The sequence below is a fragment of the Megalobrama amblycephala genome, linkage group LG13 (genome assembly GCF_018812025.1).
Source record: "Megalobrama amblycephala isolate DHTTF-2021 linkage group LG13, ASM1881202v1, whole genome shotgun sequence".
In the NCBI taxonomy this organism is placed as follows: domain Eukaryota; kingdom Metazoa; phylum Chordata; class Actinopteri; order Cypriniformes; family Xenocyprididae; genus Megalobrama; species Megalobrama amblycephala.
Window position 1 is genome coordinate 17,167,662 of NC_063056.1, and position 22,322 is coordinate 17,189,983.

General features: G+C 37.1%; 1 protein-coding gene across 1 annotated transcript in view; it reads right to left on the bottom strand.

The window, feature by feature from the left end:
• LOC125243157 (MDM2 binding protein) overlaps window positions 1-22,322 on the bottom strand; it is a 31,538-nt gene that overhangs the window by 1,763 nt on the left and 7,453 nt on the right. Inside the window, exons 9-20 of the mRNA XM_048152560.1 lie at window positions 18,000-18,094; window positions 17,067-17,133; window positions 16,754-16,871; window positions 16,388-16,558; window positions 12,273-12,386; window positions 11,667-11,837; window positions 10,066-10,153; window positions 9,679-9,837; window positions 9,120-9,215; window positions 8,763-9,014; window positions 3,290-3,479; window positions 805-918 (exon numbers count right to left, since the gene is read on the bottom strand). Coding sequence (XP_048008517.1) covers window positions 805-918; window positions 3,290-3,479; window positions 8,763-9,014; window positions 9,120-9,215; window positions 9,679-9,837; window positions 10,066-10,153; window positions 11,667-11,837; window positions 12,273-12,386; window positions 16,388-16,558; window positions 16,754-16,871; window positions 17,067-17,133; window positions 18,000-18,094 — 1,635 coding nt within the window. The remainder of the gene's footprint in view (window positions 1-804; window positions 919-3,289; window positions 3,480-8,762; window positions 9,015-9,119; window positions 9,216-9,678; window positions 9,838-10,065; window positions 10,154-11,666; window positions 11,838-12,272; window positions 12,387-16,387; window positions 16,559-16,753; window positions 16,872-17,066; window positions 17,134-17,999; window positions 18,095-22,322) is intronic.

Consider the following 22,322-nt stretch of genomic DNA (forward strand, 5'->3'; position numbering starts at 1 on the left):
ATTAAACTCATCAAAAGACATGGTTACAAAAATGTTCTATTTAATATAAATGCTGTTCTTTCTATTCATCGTATAATCCTGAACAAACTCGTATCAAGGTTTCCACAAAAATATTAAAAACAACCTTTTTTAACATTGCTAATAACAAGTGTTTTTAATGTCTTTTATTTCCAAATTAGGATATTAGAATGGTTTCTGAAGGATCATGTGACACTGAAGACAACACAGATACAACAATAAATACATTCTAAAATGCATTATATAAATAAATATAGGAAACAGGTATTCACATAAAGCTCTCCTCATTCTACTCAGTCCATTTTTTTGATGTTTTATTTCAGTAAATGTTATGTTTAAAAATCGTTGATTATAACATCACAAACATGAATGCACATAGCCACTCGTGTTTATACAGTATATCATTTGTCTATTCAGTATCCAATGATTAGACATGTCCTGATAAACAACACTAAGAACTATGCTGGTAAGTAAAGGTTAGCCTATCACAAAGGTAATTTTTATTATAAGGTCTTAAAAAAACGATGCATGAAAAAACCTTGAATAACTTCAGGGATTAATAATAAAGTGCTATAAAACAGTCTTTTTTTCCCCTCACCAAATGCTTTAGGAACAAAGCAAATTGAAACAATTTCTTGAACTAAGTTTTTGCTCCCCTGTCATGGATAAATGATGTAGATAACATCAATCGGCAGCGTTTACACAGCATATTTTGAGAGCTTCAAAGATGTCCTAAAGGCAGGACAGCAGGGTGCGAGGGGAAGAGGCAGAGCGATTCATACCCACCTTCAGATAAAACTTTGATATGTCAAACAGTCTCTGACTGCAGGCTTCAAAGCACTTGTGCTCGCTGCTGATCCCGTGTTTATTGAGCGTCTTAGCAACCACCTCCCTCAGCATCTGGAGCAGAAACACCGGATGAGAACGATGCACAATAACGTAACTATTGCACTCACAGACCTCACATATAGCCCTGACATTTGCTGATGAATGTAGTAGTGAATTCACTGAATAAGAAGATTGAAGGTGTTAAAGAGTTTAGTTCACCCGAAAATTTAATTTCTGTCATTAATTACTCACCCTCGTGTCGTTCCAAACCCGTAAGACCTCAGATTATCTTCGGAACACAAATTATAAGGTATTTTTGATGAAATCCAAGAGGTTTTTTTTAATCTCCCATAGAAAGCAACGCAAGTACCACATTCAAGGTCTATAAAAGTGACGAGAATACATTTTGTGCGCAAAAAAAACCCAAACAAAAATAACGACTTTATTCAACAATTTCTTCTCTACTGAGTCGGCATTCTGCCGTAGAACTTGGAAGTGCTGAACGTAAACAGTGTAGGAGAATGACAGGGTAGAGAAGAAATTGATAAATAAAGCCATTATTTTTGTGTTGTTTTTGCGCACAAACAGTATTCTCATCGCTTTATGACGTTAAGTTTGAACCACTGTAATCACACTGACTATTTTAACAATGTCTTTACTACTTTTCTGGACCTTGAATGTGGCGATTATGTTGCTTTCTATGGGGGATAAAAAAAAAAAGAAACCCTCCCGGATTTCATCAAAAATATCTTAATTTGTGTTCTGAAGATGAATGAAGGTCTTTAGGGTTTGGAACGACATGAGGGTGAGTAATTAATGACAGAAATGTCATTTTTGGGTGAACTATCCCTTTAAATGGGTTGAGAGCTATTTTGGCTTATCACATGGTTCTCTGAAATACTTGATTCCAGCATTTAGTGGGCAGATATTTGGTATAATGACTCTTAAACAGCATATTTGAGCATTGTCCCTGGCAACCAATTTCCTACATAGCTGTACTAGTTTTTATGTTTTACTAGTTTTAAAGGATTAGTCCACTTTTAAATACACTTTTCCTGATAAATTTACTCACCCCCCTTTCATCCAAGATGTTCATGTCTTTCTTTCATCAGTCGAAAAGAAATGAAGGTTTTTGTGGAAAACATTCCAGGATTTTTCTCCTTACAGTGGATTTCAATGGTTACCAACAGATTGAAGGTCAAAATTACAGTTTCAGTGCAGCTTCAAGGGCTTTGAACGATACCAGATGAGTAATAAGGGTCTTATCTAGTGACTCGATCGGTCATTTTCGAAAAAAATACAACTGTTTATGCTTTATAAACAAAATATCGCATTGAACGTACTTTCCGCTTCCGCATTCTTCATAACGCTTACGCTGAATGTCCTACGCCTTCCCTATTCAAGTTACGGAAAAAACGAAACAGGCGCCGCGTTCGTTCCGTAACTTGAATAGGGAAGGCGTAGAACATTCAGCGTAAGCGTTATGAAGAATGCGGAAGCGGAAAGTACGTTCAATGCGATATTTTGTTTATAAAGCATAAACAGTTGTATTTTTTTCGAAAATGACCGATCGAGTCACTAGATAAGACCCTTATTACTCATCTGGTATCGTTCAAAGCCCTTGAAGCTGCACTGAAACTGTAATTTTGACCTTCAACCTGTTGGTAGCCATTTAAATCCACTGTAAGGAGAATAATCCAGGAATGTTTTCCACAAAAACCTTCATTTCTTTTCGACTGACGAAAGAAAGACATGAACATCTTGGATGACATGGGGGTGAGTAAATTTATCAGGAAAAGTGTATTTAAAAGTGGACTAATCCTTTAAGTTTTATGTTAGCACTTGAATCAATATTTCATGCCCATATATGTGTCAAGTTGTAAAGTTATAAACAGGATAATTTAGGATGATTTCCACTATCAATAAAAGTGAAGTATTCTCGGTTACATTTAATTTAACATTTAGCTATTTTTAAATATTTTCAAGGGATGCTAGCTAATACCAGTAAGCTGATTATTAGTTTATTAATGTTTTTAAAATATTTAATTTCAATTATTTATTTACTACTATTTTTCCATTCAATTTTGTCTAAAAGAAAAACTAAAATCAATTGTTTTTACATGTTACAATTGAATTTAGGCATCACAACTTTATATTGTACAGTATGAAAAAGTGGGTATTCATTTGAAGATTTCTTAAAAATGACATTTAATGGTGTAATTCAATTATCATCCTTTTAAAGATTAATTTTAAGTGAGCATTAGATGACAGCAAAAAGGTAATCCAAATATAAAATAGGAAAAATAAAACTAATGATCTAATCTCACAAGATAAACAAAATGGTACCAATATATAGCGGATCCCTAATGTATTACTAACCCAGATATTTCCCCAAATCTCTGCAGAAAATGTATGAATTCTCTTTGGTCTGGTTAGCACTTACCCTGGTGTGTTTCTGGGAGCGGGACTCGGTCTGGGTCTGGCTGGGTTTTTGACTGGGTGAGGGGTCGGCAACAGAAGCAGAGCGTCTGGCCAGACCTGAGCTGGAGCGGGCCGCCTGCTGCCGTAGAGCCCCCACTGCAGGATGAGTGCCACCTGCGCCCAGAGATTCAGAGCTCTCCGATTTACAGAACCTGAGAGCGGCAGAAAGGGATTTTAATGGGGATGAGGTGGATGGCGCAAGATATTGCTTTTCTGACATCATCAATCTCACTTTGTTGTTCACATCAAAACTCGAATCAAAATGACTTGATGTGATGGTCTACTTAAGCACTGGAGCACACACTTCTGCCTCTTTTTCTTCTGGAGATCTCAGCTCTAGCACTCTCATTCTAAAGCCCATTTAATAAGAAACTGCTCAGTTCCATGAGCATCAGCCTTAAACATACATTTCCAGGCTCGTGCTTTTAGTTCCCGATGATGTGACACTGCTGTGGTAATATCAGAGCAGTGCAAAGTCTGAGATGATGATAGGCCTTAAAATTAATGCGGCCCCTGGAGTTCTGCAGTGGGCCAGCTTAAAAAAAAAAAAAAAAGTCAATAACCTCACGTCCTGACAACACATCATCTAATGCACGCTGGGCTTCTGCGGCGACAAAGGCGGCCAAACATTAGACATTTGATCACTGCCATATTTGAAACACATTTTTATTGAGGGTCTATGTGATTTCAACTAAAAATGCTGGAAAGGATGAGACTTTGACATTCATTGCAGCGCTGCTCAGTAATTTTCATTCATTGCTCAATTCACTCTTTGACAAAGCCATCAAGCGCAGATCTATATTCAATTTCGGTCTGAGTGACGTATGGTGCATTCAAATGCATGTAAAGTGGTGGGACGGAGGAGCAGAGGAAGGCAATGATGAGCAGGCAGAACTAGAATGAGCCACACAGGAGAATCAATGAACTAACGGCTTGAGAAAATTAGAGTAACTAGAGAAACATTAGTTTGACTGTCTAATTGAGTGGCGCACTGGTGAGAAGTGGTGCGTAACGATGGGCTGACTTATGTAAAGACTGACAAATAGAATATCAATAAAACAGACTGTCCTTGAAACACCATCGTTTCTGATGCAGGATATCTCATGATTAACAACTATATATATTATATATATATATATATATATATATATATATATATATATATATATATATATATATATATATATATATATATATATATATATATATATTTGCATGTTCATAATTTCTTTGTAGGACAGCCTGCACAATTTGGCATGTTTCATTTTTGTTAACACAAATAAACAATTGACTCAAAGCACAACTATGCAATATAATTACAGGATGCAAGAGAATGCAGGAGAATTCTGTCCTCCTTTTGGGTGTTGAAAAACCCACTCCTCTTCCCCAAAACAGGTGCTGGTGTCATAAAAATTTACAATTCTTTTGTTCTGGTCTTGGTATATAAGGTAAAGTGCAAAGCAGTCATGCGGGATCTTCTGTAGCCAGAGGCCCCCATACAGTGATGGGCAAGTGTCTTAAAAACACTAATCCACCACTGTGTGTATATGCAATTGTTACTCTTAGAGTAATAACTGATGTTATGTATTTATGATTTCTGAATTGGCTTCTAATTGGTTATTTGTGTAATTGGCACGATACACTTTTACCTGACAAATAAAATGTTTTATTTGATTTACTCTGGATTCTCCTGATATCATTATTACCAGTAAATTATGGGAGGCTAATGCTACCATAAATCTGTGTCCAGGGTAGAACAAACTGAAGGCGCATGAATGAAGGAGCAGTAGGCACTTCATCTGAAGACCTTTTGATTTCTGTTTACCGCTGATTTAGCAAGGTGTATGGAAGTGGCTAAATTAAAATACACTTTTGTTCGAGTGAGCAGTAACTAAAGGTATTAGCTAACTTATTACACCCTCTGACGAAGATCAGACTGGTGAGTTTATGTCCGTGAGTTTACCGCAAAACCCGGGGCGAGTATCTCTGTGCGGCATCGGGTTCCTGATGAGCGAATAATTGAAAGTATGGGATACCCAGAATCATCAAATATCTAAATTAATACATAACCAATGATTCATTTCTAATTGGAAACACAACCTAAGGCTAATAATCATTTGAAATTGGAGTCAGATTAAACGAATGAAATTAAGTGAACTTCACAGGGGTGCTGAAACACGCGTTAACCTTCGCCCAGGCCGTCGGATTCCGTTTTTGGGCCGATGGGGGGTTCCTTACAATAAATGTAAAAGTGTGATCTAATATTTACTTTATTTTAATATAAATATATGTCAATTAAAATATAAACTTTTAATTAACAAAAGTGATATGAATTATTACAATTATAATCCTATTAAATAAAGCTATGACTGTCAATAAAATATAATATTTAAAATTATAATAATAGTAATAACAACAACAATAATATTTAAAAATATAGCTGCAAGCAGCAATTACGGGGCCAAGCACAAAAACGGCACAACAAGCCAGCCAACACGGCCGTGAGCATCAGACCAACTGCAACAGTGAGCAATTAAAAGACCTATTAAGATCATTTTAGGCAAAAGAGCTGAAAAATGATCAAAAAACAGGATTTACTGGTTCATCACTTTCCACCAATAGGTGGCGCTGTGACCAAATTCATGCAGTATGGTCAGAGTGAGGTGACAATGACAACTGCAAAGTTTGGTGTCAATATGTCAAAGCATTGCAGAGATACAGCTTCAAGAGTGGGTTTTGCATCATGCCTCAAATTCATTGCTCCGGTATATGAAAACGATTTGACGCATCGACTTGAAAACCAACCAACTTTTTGTCGGCATGGTCTGAAGATGATACGGTTCGATTTTGGTGAAAATCGGAGCAACGGTCTAGGAGGAGTTAAAAAAATTAGGTTTTTAAAGAAAAATAATATGGCGGACAGGAAGTTCAGTTGACTATGGCAAATTTGATATCTATGGTCTCAGCATGACCCAAGGAATCTACTGAGACCATTACAATCAGGTAATATAGTCAAAAGTTATTAGCATTTTTCTAAATTTTGTTATAACTTTTGACCACAAGGTGGCGCTGTGCCAAAACTTTTTGAGTATTGTCAGGGCATGGTGCCAAAGACCCATACCGAGTTTCGTAACGATATGCTAATGCATTCGTAAAATACAGCATTTTAGCACAAAATTCAAAATGGCCGACGGCCAAAATGTCTGATATGGAAAAATTGGATATCATACAACTCAACATGATGCCCCGAATCTAACGAGACCAAACTTATGATTTTTGGACAAAACCATTAGAAGTTATAAGCAAAAATAGCCATTTTTCATATCTCCGCACCAGTAGGTGGCGCTGTGCCGAAACACTGCATGATGCCTCAGGTCATGCTTGTGATGACATGTACCAAGTTTGGTCTGAATACGATAAAGCATTGCAGAGATGCAGCTTCAAGACTGGATTTTGCATCATGCCTCAAATTCGTTGCTCCGGTATACAAAAACAGTTTGACGTATCAACTTGAAATCCATAACTATTTGTTGGCATGGTCTGAAGATGATACATTTCAATTTTGGTGAAAATCGGACCAACGGTCTGGGAGGAGTTCGAAAAAGTAGGTTTTTAAAGAAAAACAATATGGCGGGCAGGAAATTCAGCTGACTATGGCAAATTTGATATCTATGTTCTCAGCATGAGTTTCGTAACGATACGTTAATGCGTTCGTAAAATACAGCGTTTTAGCACAAAATTCAAAATGGGAAAATTGGATAACAATCGACTCGGCATGATGCCCTGAATCTAACAAGACCAAATTTATGATTTTTGGACAAACCCATCAGAAGTTATAAGCAAAAATGACCATTTTTCATATCTCTGCACCAGTAGGTGGCGCTGCGCCGGAACACTGCATGATGCCTCAGGTCATGCTTGAGATGACATGTACCAAGTTTGGTCTGAATACGATAAAGCGTTACTGAAATACAGCCTTATGTCCATTTTCACAAGCACTACGTACAATTAGTTCGCATCTTTTTCGAAAACGGTTTGAGGAATCAACTTGAATTCCATAACTTTTTGTCGGCATGGTCTGAAGATGATCTGATTCAATTTTCGTGAAAATAGGAGTAACCACCTAGGAGGAGTTCGAAAAAGTATGTTTTTCAGAAAATTCAAACTGGCGGAAAAATTTTTATGACGGAAAATGGCGTCATAGGGTGCATTCGAATCGTCTTTTGTTTCTAGCCCTTATGGTTCAAAAGTTATTAGCATAAACATAAGTGCAACTTTGGACAGCTGGTGGCGCTAGAGGGATTGAGTTAGAGACTCCAAATTCGCTATGGACAAAGGTCAGACTGTCCTCTAACTGTGTGCCAAATTTCACAACTTTCCCACAAGCGGTTCTATGGGCTGCCATAGACTTCAAGAGCGGAAGAAGAAGAATAATAATCGAAAAGAAAAAGAATGCCAACAGATACAATAGGTGCCTAAGCACCTTCGGTGCTTGGCCCCTAAATATAAATTGTGAATAATAGTATCATTCTGCTTTCTAAAGACTGCTCAGAAATCATGAGAAGAATGGCTAATTTGATCAATTTTATATTATTTTATTATTACTTTTTGTTTGTTTGTTTTACGCTTTCGTTCTTTTAATTTGTCCACAGACCCCCTAGAACTATGGAGATAGAATTGTTACTTATTTCCAGATAAATAGATTTTGATGCACAAATAAATGTAAAGAGAATCACAAAAATTAAACAAATTCACAAATAATTAATTAAATCAAAAAATCAAAAAATTGTAATCATTTACTCACCCTCAAACCCGTAAGACTTTCATTCATCTTTGAAACACACATGAATATATTTGAATGAAATCTGAAAGATTTCTGTCCCTCCATTGACAGTAAACATAACATAAACAGAAGCTCAACCGTACTTGATTGATGCGTAAAAACAAACCTCATTGGTTCTTGCAGAAGCTCAAACGTGCTGTGTAACACATGAGAATGTACCTCAATGGTTTTTGTACGTCAAGCTTCCGTTTACCATAATGATTTGTGCATCGATGGATGTTTTTATGTGAATAAAAGCTTAAATTAAATCTGTTCATCATATAAAGTGATCGAGTCTCTTCAGAAAATTTTGACTAAAACGTTTTGATTCCTATGGTCTTTGGTTTTACGATCACTTCATGAACTTTCTGGGTCTGGGAAATATCTCATTTCATTCAAATATCTTCATTTGTGTTTCAAAGATGAATTAAAGTCTAATGGGTTTGGAACAACATGAAGCTGATGACAATTTTCATTTTTGTGCGAACTTCCACTTTAATGCATCCAATTCAAAAATGAAATGTTACCTGATGCAAAAAAAGGAAGTCCACTCATACATAACAAAAAGGCACGAGATGACCCTTCATCATTAGTATGCATACGGTGTTATCACCTCTTGTGTTGCTGGAGGTCTGTTTCGCGGGAGCGGCGTTTGAGGCGGGGCGGCTCACTGTGCAGAGCTTCACCGTCAGGCACACTGCCCGGTTCAGACAGCACAGCTGGGGAGGGTGCAGGGCTGAGGGTGAACGGCACAGGGCAAGGCTCCTTACAGCATGTACTCTGGGTCTCATATCTTATTAGACGAGACTGCAGCTTCACAAAGCCACGGTCTCGCTCAAGAGCCTTACACTCATCCAGACAGAACCTGAAACACAACCAGAGAATACTTGAGAAGATGGAGGAGGGAGGATAGACTTTATAATGGATTGTTTTTTTTTTTATGTAGACGCACACTCATATGCACGCTTACTCTATTCCATGGTAGTGGGATCTGGCGGCCTTTGAGAACGGGAGCTTGGTCACCTTCCTAGGTGTGAGGTCAGGAGACAACTGAAATGCATGCTCACTACACAAACAACAAAAAAACAAACCACATTCAGAGACAAAGAGTTGAGGAATTTTAAATACATAGGCACATTTCTAGAGATAGTGTATTAGAGGGCGAGTAATGTGGGACATTTTGGAATTTGAAAGGTCACATTAATTTTTATTATATGGAAAGGGGTGGACAGAATATTTGTTAAAAATTTCACGTACTGTGTTCCACAGAGGAAAGTCATGGGTTTGAACCAGCGTGAGGGTGAGTAAATAAAATATTTTCATTTTTGGGTGAGCTATCCCTTTAAGACCAGTGCAAGCAGAACATAAAGATGCAAAGTTTTGCAAAACTTGAATGATGTTTTAAAACTTTCTACCATGCACACACATGGCTCCCTGCTTGATTTGAGGGACTCAAATTGCAGTTTTAATAAGCTAGGGGGAAAAAGTCATTAAGAGACATCATGTCAGACACTGTGTGTATGACCAACCCTCTAAGCACTGGCAGTGGCTGTAGTTCTCCACTAGGCAGTCCATCAGGGGTGAAGTGTTTGAGCAGTTCTCTGGCATCCAGCAGTGTAGAACTTCCCCTCTGGCTATCTTTAGGCCCCATCAGACTCTCAGAGGAACCACTGCTGAACAGTCTGCACCTGTGGATGACACCGAAATTTATTCATCCAGCCAACCAACCACAAACTTTTCCAAACACTGAACAAGTACACAAGCTCACAAATACACACATTTCCTCATCTGATATATTGTTTTGAGATTCAATAAACCCTCAACAAAGACAATAAGCCAAAGCTCCAGACATGGTAATGTGGTGAATAAACATTGTTCTGAGTTTTCATAAGGTGATATGGTACAAGACGGTTTACCTGGATCTTTGTCGGACTCTCTGTATGTTCTCGTAGTTTTGTAGGACGCTCCTCTCTGGCCATTCTATGTGAGAAGAATGTTTCACACCTTTGGAAGAACAATTAATGGTTAAAAAGAGCAACAGGTGGAGTAAGTTAATCTTAATAAGAGCCCTATGTTAAACCAAGTATGCAAAATATAGTAGCTTTTATGCAAATAATATTAGGGCCTCATATCTTTTGACATTAAAAGGCACAAAGGTGTCTCTGATTAACTCTCTGATATTTTGCTGCATGTCATTGGTTTTTGGGTTACATGTGCAGTCACATTAACAAAAATCACAAGCAAAAAACGTTGTCTATTGTCAATATTGTAGAGCAGGGTTCCTCAAATTCGGCCCTGGAGGGCCACTGCCCTGCAGAGTTTAGTTCAAACCCTGATCAAACTCACCTACCTGTAACTCTGTAGACCTCAATTAGCTTATTCAGGTGTCTTTGATTATGGTTGGCGCTAAACTCTGCAGGGCAGTAGCTTTCCAGAGCCAGATTTAAGGAACCCTTATGCAGAGAGGTATATGAAGCACAGCTCACACAGAATTATGAAACCAAGCAGTACTGGCAAATATTTCACCTTCATGTGAAATTCCCAATGACATGGATTCAGATTGAAATTACTGGATTTCAAATGTCAGAACAAATGTGACGCACCTTTAGTCAGTCAATCTTCTTTCGTTTACAAAAAATCCAGTTCAGCCTGTGGCATGTTAATCTTTTTTTTTTTTTTTTTTTTTTTTAAATAATGTAGTCAATGATAATTTCAGAATTTTTAACTTTAACACATTTTGTTAATTTCTGAACAATGAACAAATTTTTGGCTGCCGCTTGATGTATAACAAAATCTTGGTAATGAACCAAAACCTGTCAAGAAGCATTGGTCTAGATTGGTTTATATATATATATATATATATATATATATATATATATATATATATATATATATATATATATATATATATATATATATATATATATATATATATATATATATATATATATATATATATATATATATATATATATATATATATATATATATATATATATATATATATATATATATATATATTGTATCAATTGATCTTAATATAACAATCTTATATATATATATATATATATATATATATATATCATAAAAGGTTGTTATATTAAGATCAATTGATACAATGTATAATATTATACATTTTATTTATTTTTAGCCATCATTATCCATTTAAATTATTATAAATGATGTTTCCCTAAAGCAAACTGCTCTTTATTAAAGGATTAGTTCACTTTAAAATGAAAATTACCCCAAGCTTTACTCACCCTCAAGCCATCCTAGATGTATCTTCTTTCTAATGAACACAATCGGAGTTATATTAATAAATATCCTGACGCATCCGAGCTTCATAATGGCTCAGATGTGTCAGGAAGCTCGGATGTGTCAGGATATTTATTAATATAACTCTGATTGTGTTCATCAGAAAGAATAAAGTCATATACACCTAGGATGGATTGAGGGTGAGTAAAGCTTGGGGTAATTTTCATTTTAAAGTGAACTAATACTTTAAAGTACCCCTCACCACTTTTGTTAGAAGATGAAGTTTGGTTCTCCTTCTCCAGGCACATGTGATTAGTGGCTCTAGGCAGCGTGGCGTCGTGCATCTGAAGGTACTGCTCTCTGGCTAGACTCAGCAAAGCCTTCAATTCATTTACAGGAATGGTGGCAGGCTTCTGGACCTCCTCTCGTCGCCCTAGCCACAGATGAGATCCATCCATCATTAAATGTCTCTCATTAAATTGTCCAATAGATATACATACAATGTACTCTGTATGCAGGGTCTACAGAGAAAAGGAGTTAGATATTTGATACAGCCTTTGAAACTGACCTGAATTTATTGGCTACAAGCCTAATAACAGTGCTCAGACATACCACAATTACTCTATCAATCACACAGTCGATCTTGCATCAAAAACCTCTGTTAACACAGCAGGTGTTGAGATGCTGACAAAGGCTCTTTTGTTTACTGCCAAAGAGATCCTAATTTTCAGAAAGCGCTCAGGTGAGATTGAGAATGTGTGACCAGAGGAATATGATTAGCTATGTGCTGCTCTGGGTTGACTGAAGAACAGCGTGTGAATACTTAGAGGTCCTGGTGAAAGATTTCCGTTGCCTGGGAAACACTTACGGCAGCATTCCTTGAGGACCAGGGTCTGCACCTTGGCCAGCTTTCTCTCCCTCTGCAAGAACTGCTCTCCACGGAGATACGGCAGGGACCGCAGCCAGTCAGCAGTGCTGCTCCCTGTGGAGAAAGAAGAGGGAATAAGAGTCTGAGAATGCAGAAGATTGAGTCGAGAGAGGTGTTAATCATGTCTAAAGCAAAGGACCGAGAGAAAAACTTGTCCAAAATGTCCAATCTAATGTTTCTCACATTAGATTTAGCACTGAAATGTAGTTATTCTTTCTTACGGGATTTGTTTTGGTTACATTAATACTCTTACATGTCTACTACTTAGAGGAGCCATTATCTATTTTCACTTCACTTTTAACACTCAAGCATGAGCTAAAATTGAAGTACGACATGCTAATCTTTAAAACCACAAATAGTTTCATAACCAAACAAGTTCCTAGTAACAAGCATTTGCATGTCCACACTGGATACAAAACTGCTGTAAGGCCTGACACAATCACAGCTAATCAAGATATTTGATGTTTTGACCCAGTAGAACTTAAGCATATAAAACAATCATAACTTAATTTTCAACTAAAACAACATTGTATTTGATTAATAACATCTTAGCAACATGTGAATGTGCAAATATTTAAGGTTTTTTAAAGTTACTGTGTTATTACCATGCTATTACTACATTAACCATTCTATGGTGTAGCGGCATTTATAAATAACGCAGAAATAATTGCATTTAAATAATTTTCAACCAAAAAAAAATTACAGTTTAGTATTATCATAACCAATAAAATTAATCTATTAGCCATGTGCTTGACTTTTTTGGCAACAAGCAAATGAAGGAGAAATGAGCATGTTAGGTCACATGCTGTCAAGGGACCATTGTGAGTTCATTTCAGACTAGAAAACAAAACATATAATACATATTATTTAAATTAGTATATTTATACACATATGTGGTGTATGTACACTTAAATGTGTTTTCTAAAGTTTTTGGTTAATTTTAATGCACATTTTGCAGAATCAATAACTCTCAGACCCCAAAAAATCTGTTATGCATAAATGACATAAATGAAGTCCTTTTAGGGGATACATATTTTCTGTGTAGCTGCATTACTGTTCAGTCCTGGCAGCCAGTGTAATAGCCTTTTGCCTGTGTTTTAGGTTAATGTTAGTAAGTTTTATAGAAGACAGAGAGAAAATATTGATGATAGTGACAGCAGTGCATCGGAAAATAAGGTCACAGTAAGAAAGGAAAAAGTTGAAGATCAAGGAAGATAGAAGCATCAGGACCGCACCAGGCCCCAAGCTTGAGGGGGCCCTGCGTTGAACGGACTGAGGGGGGGGGGGGGGATACGTACCGTATCATGACCCTAGCGTATTGTTACACCCCTACTCACTACTAAATATTCCATGTCAACTGTTAGTGGTATCATAAAGTGGAAGCAATTGGGAACAACAGCAACTCAGCCACGAAGTGGTAGGCCACGTAAAATCACAGAGTGGGGTCAGCGCATGCTGAGGCGCACAGTGCTCAGAAGTCACCAACTTTCTGCAGAGTCAATAGCTACAGACCTCCAAACTTCATGTGGCCTACAGGTTACCTCAAGAACAGTGCGTAGAAAGCTTCATGGAATGGGTTTCCATGGCCAAGCAGCTGCATCCAAGACTTACATCACCAAGTGCAATGCAAGGTGTTGGATGCAGTGGTGTAAAGCCACTGGACTCTAGAGCAGTGGAAACGTGTTCTGTGCACTGACGAATCACACTTCTCTGTCTGGCAATCCAATGGATGAGTCTGACTTCAACCAAAAGTCAGGAAAAATGCCACTGCCTATTGGCCTCACTACACTGGCAAGCAAATACTCCTCCAAAAATGATGACTAAACAGGTCAAAATTGAGTTCCATGTGGAAAGTGTAGGCCACACTGCAACAGAAGAGTCTTGTTGATTTTCACTTTTGCTGCAATCATTGATTTGAAATTCCAAGAAAGAAACAATGTTAAAGATTTTTTTAATGCTTTCTGAAACACTAAGACATGGTTTCACTACTTTCCAGGCAGTAAAATTGCATCTGAAATTGCAGGTTCCAAATGAAATATAGTAGCACAATATGAAATGGAGTGTAAATAATGCTTTTTAATGTGTTTTTTTTTTTTTTTTTTTGAAACAAAGACATTTTTACTACTTTTCAAACAATGAAAATGTATTTTAATGTGTGTGAAGTTCGAGACAATTTGGCAAAAATAATTTACACTAATAGGATAAAGTCAGTTATAAATGACAAAACCCTAAAAAAGGTCAAAGGTCAGATTTTGAAACATTTTAGTCTTAAATATGTGTAAAACAATGTCATTTATTTTTTTCTAGCTGTGATTTCATATTTCGTCCCATTGAAGGTTAAATAAAAACTGATGCATCAACATTTGTGACAAATGTTATTTGAATATATAATTTTATGAAACTTAAAAAAAAAAAAAAAATGAAATAAGAATTACCAGTAAGCTCTTCAACTGATTGAATAGCTTTGACTTTGTATAATGGCTTATGCATTAGTGGATTACACATATAGCTCTGAATTTAATCACTTTTTCCCCAGAATTAAAAGCAAAATTTAAACAGAAGTGTAAAAAATGCTCAAACAAGATTTATGAACATTAAAATTTATGAATGTTATATTTTTTTCTGCATTTTGTTTTGATTAACCTGTTAACTGACAGTCCCACTTTCTAAGTATAGACCTGAAAATTACATTTCCAACTTAAAACCCTAACCAGGAAGGGACAGAGGCTACAAATTATGTATTACCTCATTTTTTAAACACACAATTTGTAAAGTGGTAAATTGTTGGTTAAATAACACTTATTTGCACTATAACATGTTAATGGCATTCTAAGATGCTTAATATTTTATAAAATGGAACTAAGACCAAATGATCCACCCAAAAAAGCACTGATATTTTATTCTGACTGGCTTGTGGCAAGCTGCTTATAGAAACCACCCAGGTACCAGGCACCTATTCAGAGAGAGCACACATATGAGGGGTTTTCTAGAGTGCTCATCACAATGCACTTTCTCAAAAAAGTGTTTCAAGTATTTCTGTCCATTGTTTGGACAAACAAAGTAATCCCAATGCTGAAGCACAGTTGGCAGTTGGGCATAACAACCAACCACTCGCCCAAGGTCTGTGGTCTTTAGTTATCAAGCCTGGTTGAATTATGGATCTGGCACAACTTTCTGAGCTCCACAGGAGGCTCTGAGCAAACCCACGCATTCTCTGAGCTCAAGAGCAGTAATTTAACCCGACAAAGGTCTCCAGCAGTGGGCTTAAATACAGCCATTCTCACTTTACAAAGAGCTATTAAGAATAGTAGTGAACCACAAACCACCTGATTACATGAGTTACAAATAGATGTTAATCAATGAGAAGACAAATGTGCAAGAATGATACTTCACATAAAAAAGCCATTTCAAATTTCATTATACTGCAAAATGGAATGTGGGAAAAAGTAAGGGAAAAATATCTTTTAGGAGAGAGGCATACCAAAAATGTCCTACATCCTTATCATATTCCAGTGATTGTTTACTTGGAAATTTGTCCAGGACTAAATGTCCTCGTTTGCTCTATCGAAAAAAATATGGACTAAAAGTGTTTAACTTGATATGGTCTGAAGGTTTCTTTTTGACAGGAACAGTAGTTTGTTTTGTGTTTATATGGAAAACAAGACTACAAGTCTGTGGCTGTGTTCTTTCCAATCCAGTGTTTTCAACAATCATATTAATGAGGAAATGTAATGTGTTCTATATTTATGAACTGTGCAGTTCTGGTCTTAGTGGAGTATATTGCCTCCTCGGTGTCATCTTGGTGACATCCAGGTGGTCTCAGCTGCTGCTGTGATAGATGAGACTGTTGTATGGGTTTAATCTGACTCTAATAAATGTGGTTCTTGAATGCCATGGGGGCCCAACTTACTTTAGAAGAACCATATTAGTCCTCTCAATCCAACAATACAAATTGATTTATAACTATGCTCAAATATTCAGCTCTAGGCATACTGTTGCATTTGTGCATATTAATGCTGACATCGGCAGTGCATTTAAATGAATGGTGATCATACCTGAGGAAGGCGGAACTTTTTCCCTGATGAGGGCATTAATAGTTGCCAGGGCAGCAGCTCCATTGATCTGATTGGCCGTGTGTATCATTCGTGCTGTGCAGCCTCCAGACTCCGCCCCCTGCACCAAGAAGAGGTAGTGGCCTCTCTCACCTTTTACCTCCACGTCAGGCACTGGAAGGATGAAGAGTTAATAGCACACTAGCAAACACACATGAATAAAATTAGGCAACTGCAGCACATAAATGTCAGCATATAATTTAACAACGTGTGATGCGAGCACCAGGCGGCACATTCACATGTGCATGGTACAATTATACATACTAAGAGCCTTCAGAACAGGCTGTTTTTATTAAACACTGCTCCTACCAGGTAAGTCCTTGGGACGTTTGGACATGAAGTCTCTCCATTTACAGGAGCTGAGCTGGGAGGCTGCTGGGAAAGTCTCAGTGCTAATCACGCAGGACAGAGAAAACAAAGCTCCCACCTGCAACAGGAAACACTTCTCGTCATTGTCGCCCCAGTGTTCCAGCTATGGGAAATATGTTGTTGGTTGCAAGTTATCAATATCCAACCATCAGTCTCAGAGGACTTTGACAGCTTTGGCTACATCTCAGTTGGGGAGAATAAATATCAGGCCTGACGATAATAATTGGTGATAATAGTGTTGGAGATGGCCTACCTTTCCACGCAATGTGGACAGCTGGTCCAAGAGTAGCTTAGCTTTGGCAGATTTGGAAGCCAATCCACTGTAGAAGCAAGTCAAGGTGTGAAACAATACACAGAGGAAGTTTACAGTATAAACAGTCATGAGAAACAATCTCAACTCAACAATTATTAGCTCTGAGTGCAGAGTTCACTGTGTGACATTGACAGAAACTTGGTATAGTTAGTGAATGGTTCATTTATTTTTATCAATGTTGAAAATGACTGTGCTGCCTAATATTTTTGTGGAAACCATGATGCATTTTTTTTCAGGATTCTTTCATTGAAAGTAGATCAACAATTACTTGAAATAGAAAACTTTTGGAACATTATGCATGTCTTTAATGTCACTTTTGATCAATTGCATCTTTTTCTGAATAAACTATAAATTATTTAAGTATACTAACTCCTAAAGTTTGAACAAGTTTGAAGTCGCTTTGGTTAAAAGCGTTTGACAAATGCATAAATGTAAAATAGATTATTATGCATCATTAATTTAAGGCTTTCTGAATATTAGCCAAATTCTTATAAATATAGCATACAATGAATCATGCAGTACCATATACAGGCACCACCTCTTTAAAAAAAAAAAAAATCATTGGTTATTTAGACAAAAAAAAAAGCAAATGTATGTCCTTTTTTGATAAATGATTTGAGAAACAAATTATATTCATTCTGACTAGTCTGTTTACAAATGAGAAGACTTTAGGTTTTTTCTGGCATCCTTACAGTAATTTGAATTAACTTTTGCAGAAAAAAAAAATCAAATCATATTTTATGCCTCGTGTGCATTTAGTGTTATGTGCACTGGTGTAAATATAATTTTTTGCATCCTCTAACAGACTGCACTGTTTATGGATAAATACACAAAAATAGACACTTTGAGCCTTTTGTCTTCTAGGAAAGATACAGTTCAAACTCTGTGCTGGAATGGAGGAGAATTGGGAGATCTGTGATTCTGACCAGCTGAATCAGTTCCAGCAAAGGCTGGTAACACTGAAATACCTGAAACAAACAAAACAAAAAACAGCAACTGCAACTACAGTCGTAAAATATTTATGTTTAGAGAGAAATTAACATTTTGTGTCTTTGGAAGCTGTAGAGCCACAGTTTAAAAAAAAAAAAAAAAAATATATTATACACTGGCATGTGTTAGTGACTGTCACGTCAGTAATGCATTATTCAAAACAAGGGAAAAGCAGAAATGAAGAAAAACACACGCACACACACACAAATAGATGACCAAGCAGTTTCAACCAAGCAAAGGTTGTGGTGACCAACAGATTAAAGTGTTAATGGCTGTGACAGCAGCTGGTAAATGAGAAGAAACAAAAACGGCTCTTTACGGTTTATTTGCCATTAGGAAAGTAACAGTTAAAGCTGTTTTGGGGCCGCTGGGTGCTTGTGCCCCTGAGTGTTGAAACAAAATCAGCTTTGTGTTCAGGCAGGACTAAACCAGAGCTTTTGAGCTGGAAAATGAGAGGCTGAGAGGGAGTTGGCAACATTTCTAACTCTTTATCAGCTCTTTCAGCTTCTATACAAGAGAAGCCGTGCAAAGAAAGGAGAAGTCAATCTGAAGAGATCTGCTCCATTATTCAGTAGTTCTGGGCCCACAGTAAAGATGAGTACGATGCAACATGGTGAAATTAGTTCAAAGCTACATTAGTAGTCTTTAAAATAATGTTCCGAATCCCTTAGAGTGATGAGATGGAAAGGAAGATGATGATAACATCATGTTAACAATTATGAGCAAGTTAAAAAAGGTCTACCACGGTAGATATATTTGTAATGGGCAGGACTGCTTTACGTTACATGTGATAGCGATGAAGAAACATTATGCGTATGAATATACAAAACAAAATGTGCCCCTTTATGACATCCAAGCAGCATCACAACTTGCTGTATTATTAGCAAATACAATGGCTGTTTTATAATGGATTTGAATTTGGATCAGAATCCATTTTATAATATTAGTTTTAATGCTGACTAACTTAATCTTTTTGGTCAGCAAAAAAATACAGTAAAGTACATAATTTGTTACGCATTTAATTCACTAGATTATCCAAAAACTTGCCATTACTACAATGTCATGTAAAATATTAACAATTTTTGTTGAATTTACAGGAAAAACAAACAAACAAACAAAAACTATATTGTAATAAAGAAGCACACACTTAAAAAAATGAGTGAATGTCAGTTATTTTCAAGCAAACCCACTTTTCAAGCAAACCAATTTATTTGCAGATACCATTTGGTTTGATATGCAATGACAATAAGACATTTTAAAAAGTAACTTGCTGTTACAGTGACATAGAATTATGAATTTTGGTCATATCGCCCACTCCTAAGTGGGATCTATTTTTTTGGTTTCTGTTATAAAAAGGAAGTGGTTTAGAAAGTGTTATTTCCACTCTTCCGACTCACAGTGTTAGTGTTTATAATTCCTGGAACAGCTCTGAATAAATGTCCAGAGCTGTCACCTCTCATTAGACGTGCGGTCGTGGTGGCAGATGGGAGGTAATGTCTTACTCAATCTGATACAGGGGAGAAGGGCATTTTCACATTGATTGCAGTGCCAATAACAATAATAAAGCGCATAAGTACTGTGGGCACAAAAGAAAAAAAGTTAATGGTACTAATCAGCATAGAGGCAGTGAATGTACTGCACGAGCCCCGTGTAAACAGACCGTGGGGTGCAATCGGCTCCGTTGGAGGGGCTGAACTGAAGTCCCCACTAATGCCGCTGAGATTAATAAAGAGTGGAAAACTCATTACGATTAGATTCCACACTCTCACTTTTATGACAGAACGAGAGCGAAAGAAACGCAGAAAGAGAGGGAGAGAGATCAGGAAACAGCCAATATAAAACTTTAGAGCGCCTCTTTCACAGGGCCACAAATGCACTGGATAATTTCAGTCATCTTGTGAAACAATCTTTAGTAGGACTGTTTGGTATTAAATATTAAAAGCTTAATATGAGAGCTCACTCCCATTTGCCCCAGTAAGAAACTTCTACGGGTGGTACAGACGTGAAATGTGCCACCCAAATTCACAATGTGGTTCACAAACAATGTTTCATTTGTTTGACATTATTCTTTCCTATTCCCAAACTTATTTAGTAACTGGACAGGGCTCAACAGTAAGGATTTTTTTTTTTCCTGCTGGTTAAGTTAGGCTAGTACTTCAGAATTGTACTATGGTAAAGGGGAAAAAAAAAAAAATCATGTATATTATCAATGAACATAAGATACAGTGCTCAGCGTAAATGAGTACACCCCCTTTGAAAAGTAACATTTTATTCAAATTAGGGTGATGCAAAAATGAGTACACCCCACTGAACGTCTCTGGAGCAAAGCTAAATTTTAGACTACAAATGTCTAATTTAACAAGAATTCAACCACAGGTGAGTCTAATCATACATTACACTGGTGTCCAGCAGACAGTTGACTATAAAAGGGTGTTAAAACCCCTTCCCATTTCATGCTGTCAGCAATGGCACTACATGGAAGAGAAATGTCACAAGACCTGAGAAAGAAAATTATTTCTTTACACCAGAAAGGTGAAGGCTACAAGAAGATCAGCAAAGCTTTACTTATCAGTCAGAATACTGTAGCAAAAGTGGTACAAAAATTTTAAAAAGATGAAACTGCAACCATCTCACAGAGACGTCCAGGTCGTCCACGGAAGTTAACACCTCGACAGGAGCGTCTTCTGATGAGAAGAGTTGAAGAAAATCGGCATGCAAGTTCACTGCAGTTATCTAAAGAAGTAGAAAGCCAAACTGAGGTGACTATTTCCTGTGGCACAATACGGCGTACACTGCAGAGGAATGGCATGCATGGGTGCCGTCCACGAAAGAAGCCTCTCCTAAAGCCCAGGCGCAAAAAAAGCCCACCTAGTTTGTCAGGGCCCATGCTGATAAAGATGAAGACTACTGGGACTCTATACTCTGGAGTGATGAGACCAAGATAAATGTTTTTGGAACTGATGGTTTCAAAACTGTATGCCGTCGCAAAGGTGAGGAATACAAAGAAAAATGCATGGTGCCTACGGTGAAACATGGTGGTGTCAGTGTCCTTATGTGGGGCTGCATGAGAGCTGCTGCTGGTGTCGGGGAGCTGCATTTCATTGATGGCATCATGAATTCACAGATGTACTGCTCTATACTGAAAGAGAAGATGCTACCATCACTCCGTGCCCTTGGTCGTCGTGCACTTTTCCAACATGAAAATGATCCTAAACACATCTAAGGCCACTGTTGGATTTCTGAAGAAGAACAGGGTGAAAGTGATTCAGTGGCTCCTGATCTAAACCCAATTGAACAGTTATGGTGAATTCTGAAGAGACAAGTTGAGCATCACTCTCCATCCTCTCTAAAAGAGGTCATTCTTGAAGAATGGAAAAAGATAGATGTTGCAAAATGTCACCAACTTGTTCATTTCATGCCTAGAAAACTTGGTGCTGTCATTAAAAATCATAGTAGTGTAGTAGTTTTTGTTGTGGGGTGTACTCATTTTTGCATCACCCTAATTTGAGTAAAACTGAAAAATGTGCAACCTAAGATATTTTGTTAACCTTACATTTATGTTATAAACAGATGTTATATTAAACGTTGTCTTGTCAACATTTTGGAAATTGTTTTAGTGTTCATTGAGATATTGTTAAAATGTTACTTTTCAAAGGGAGTGTACTCATTTACGCTGAACACTGTACATAAGACTCAAGTTGGCCAATAGATGTCCAGTTTGTCATTCTTACTTTTTAGCACTGTTTGGTAGGTTCAGCAATAATATTATAATAAAACAAAAACAAATATTAAAGGATTAGTTTACTTTCAAATGAAAATCACCCCAAGCTTTACTCACCCTCAAGTCATCCTAGGTGTATATGACTTTCTTCTTTCAGATGAACACAATCGGAGATATATGAATAAATATCCTGACGCATCCAAGCTTTATAATGGAAGTGAACAGGGGTCACGAGTATGAGTTGAAGAAAGTGCTTCCTTCCACATCCATCCATCATAACCGTACTCCACACGGCTCCGGAGGGGTTAATAAAGGCCTTCTGAAGCGAAGCGATGCCTTTGTGTAAAAAAATATCCATATTTAACAAGTTATGTAATATCTAGCTTAACAAGTAAAATATCTAGCTTCTGCCAGACCACCTTCCGTATTCAACTTATGAAAAAAACGGAACTGGAATCACGTTAGTCATGCTTTTTGACAAAGCA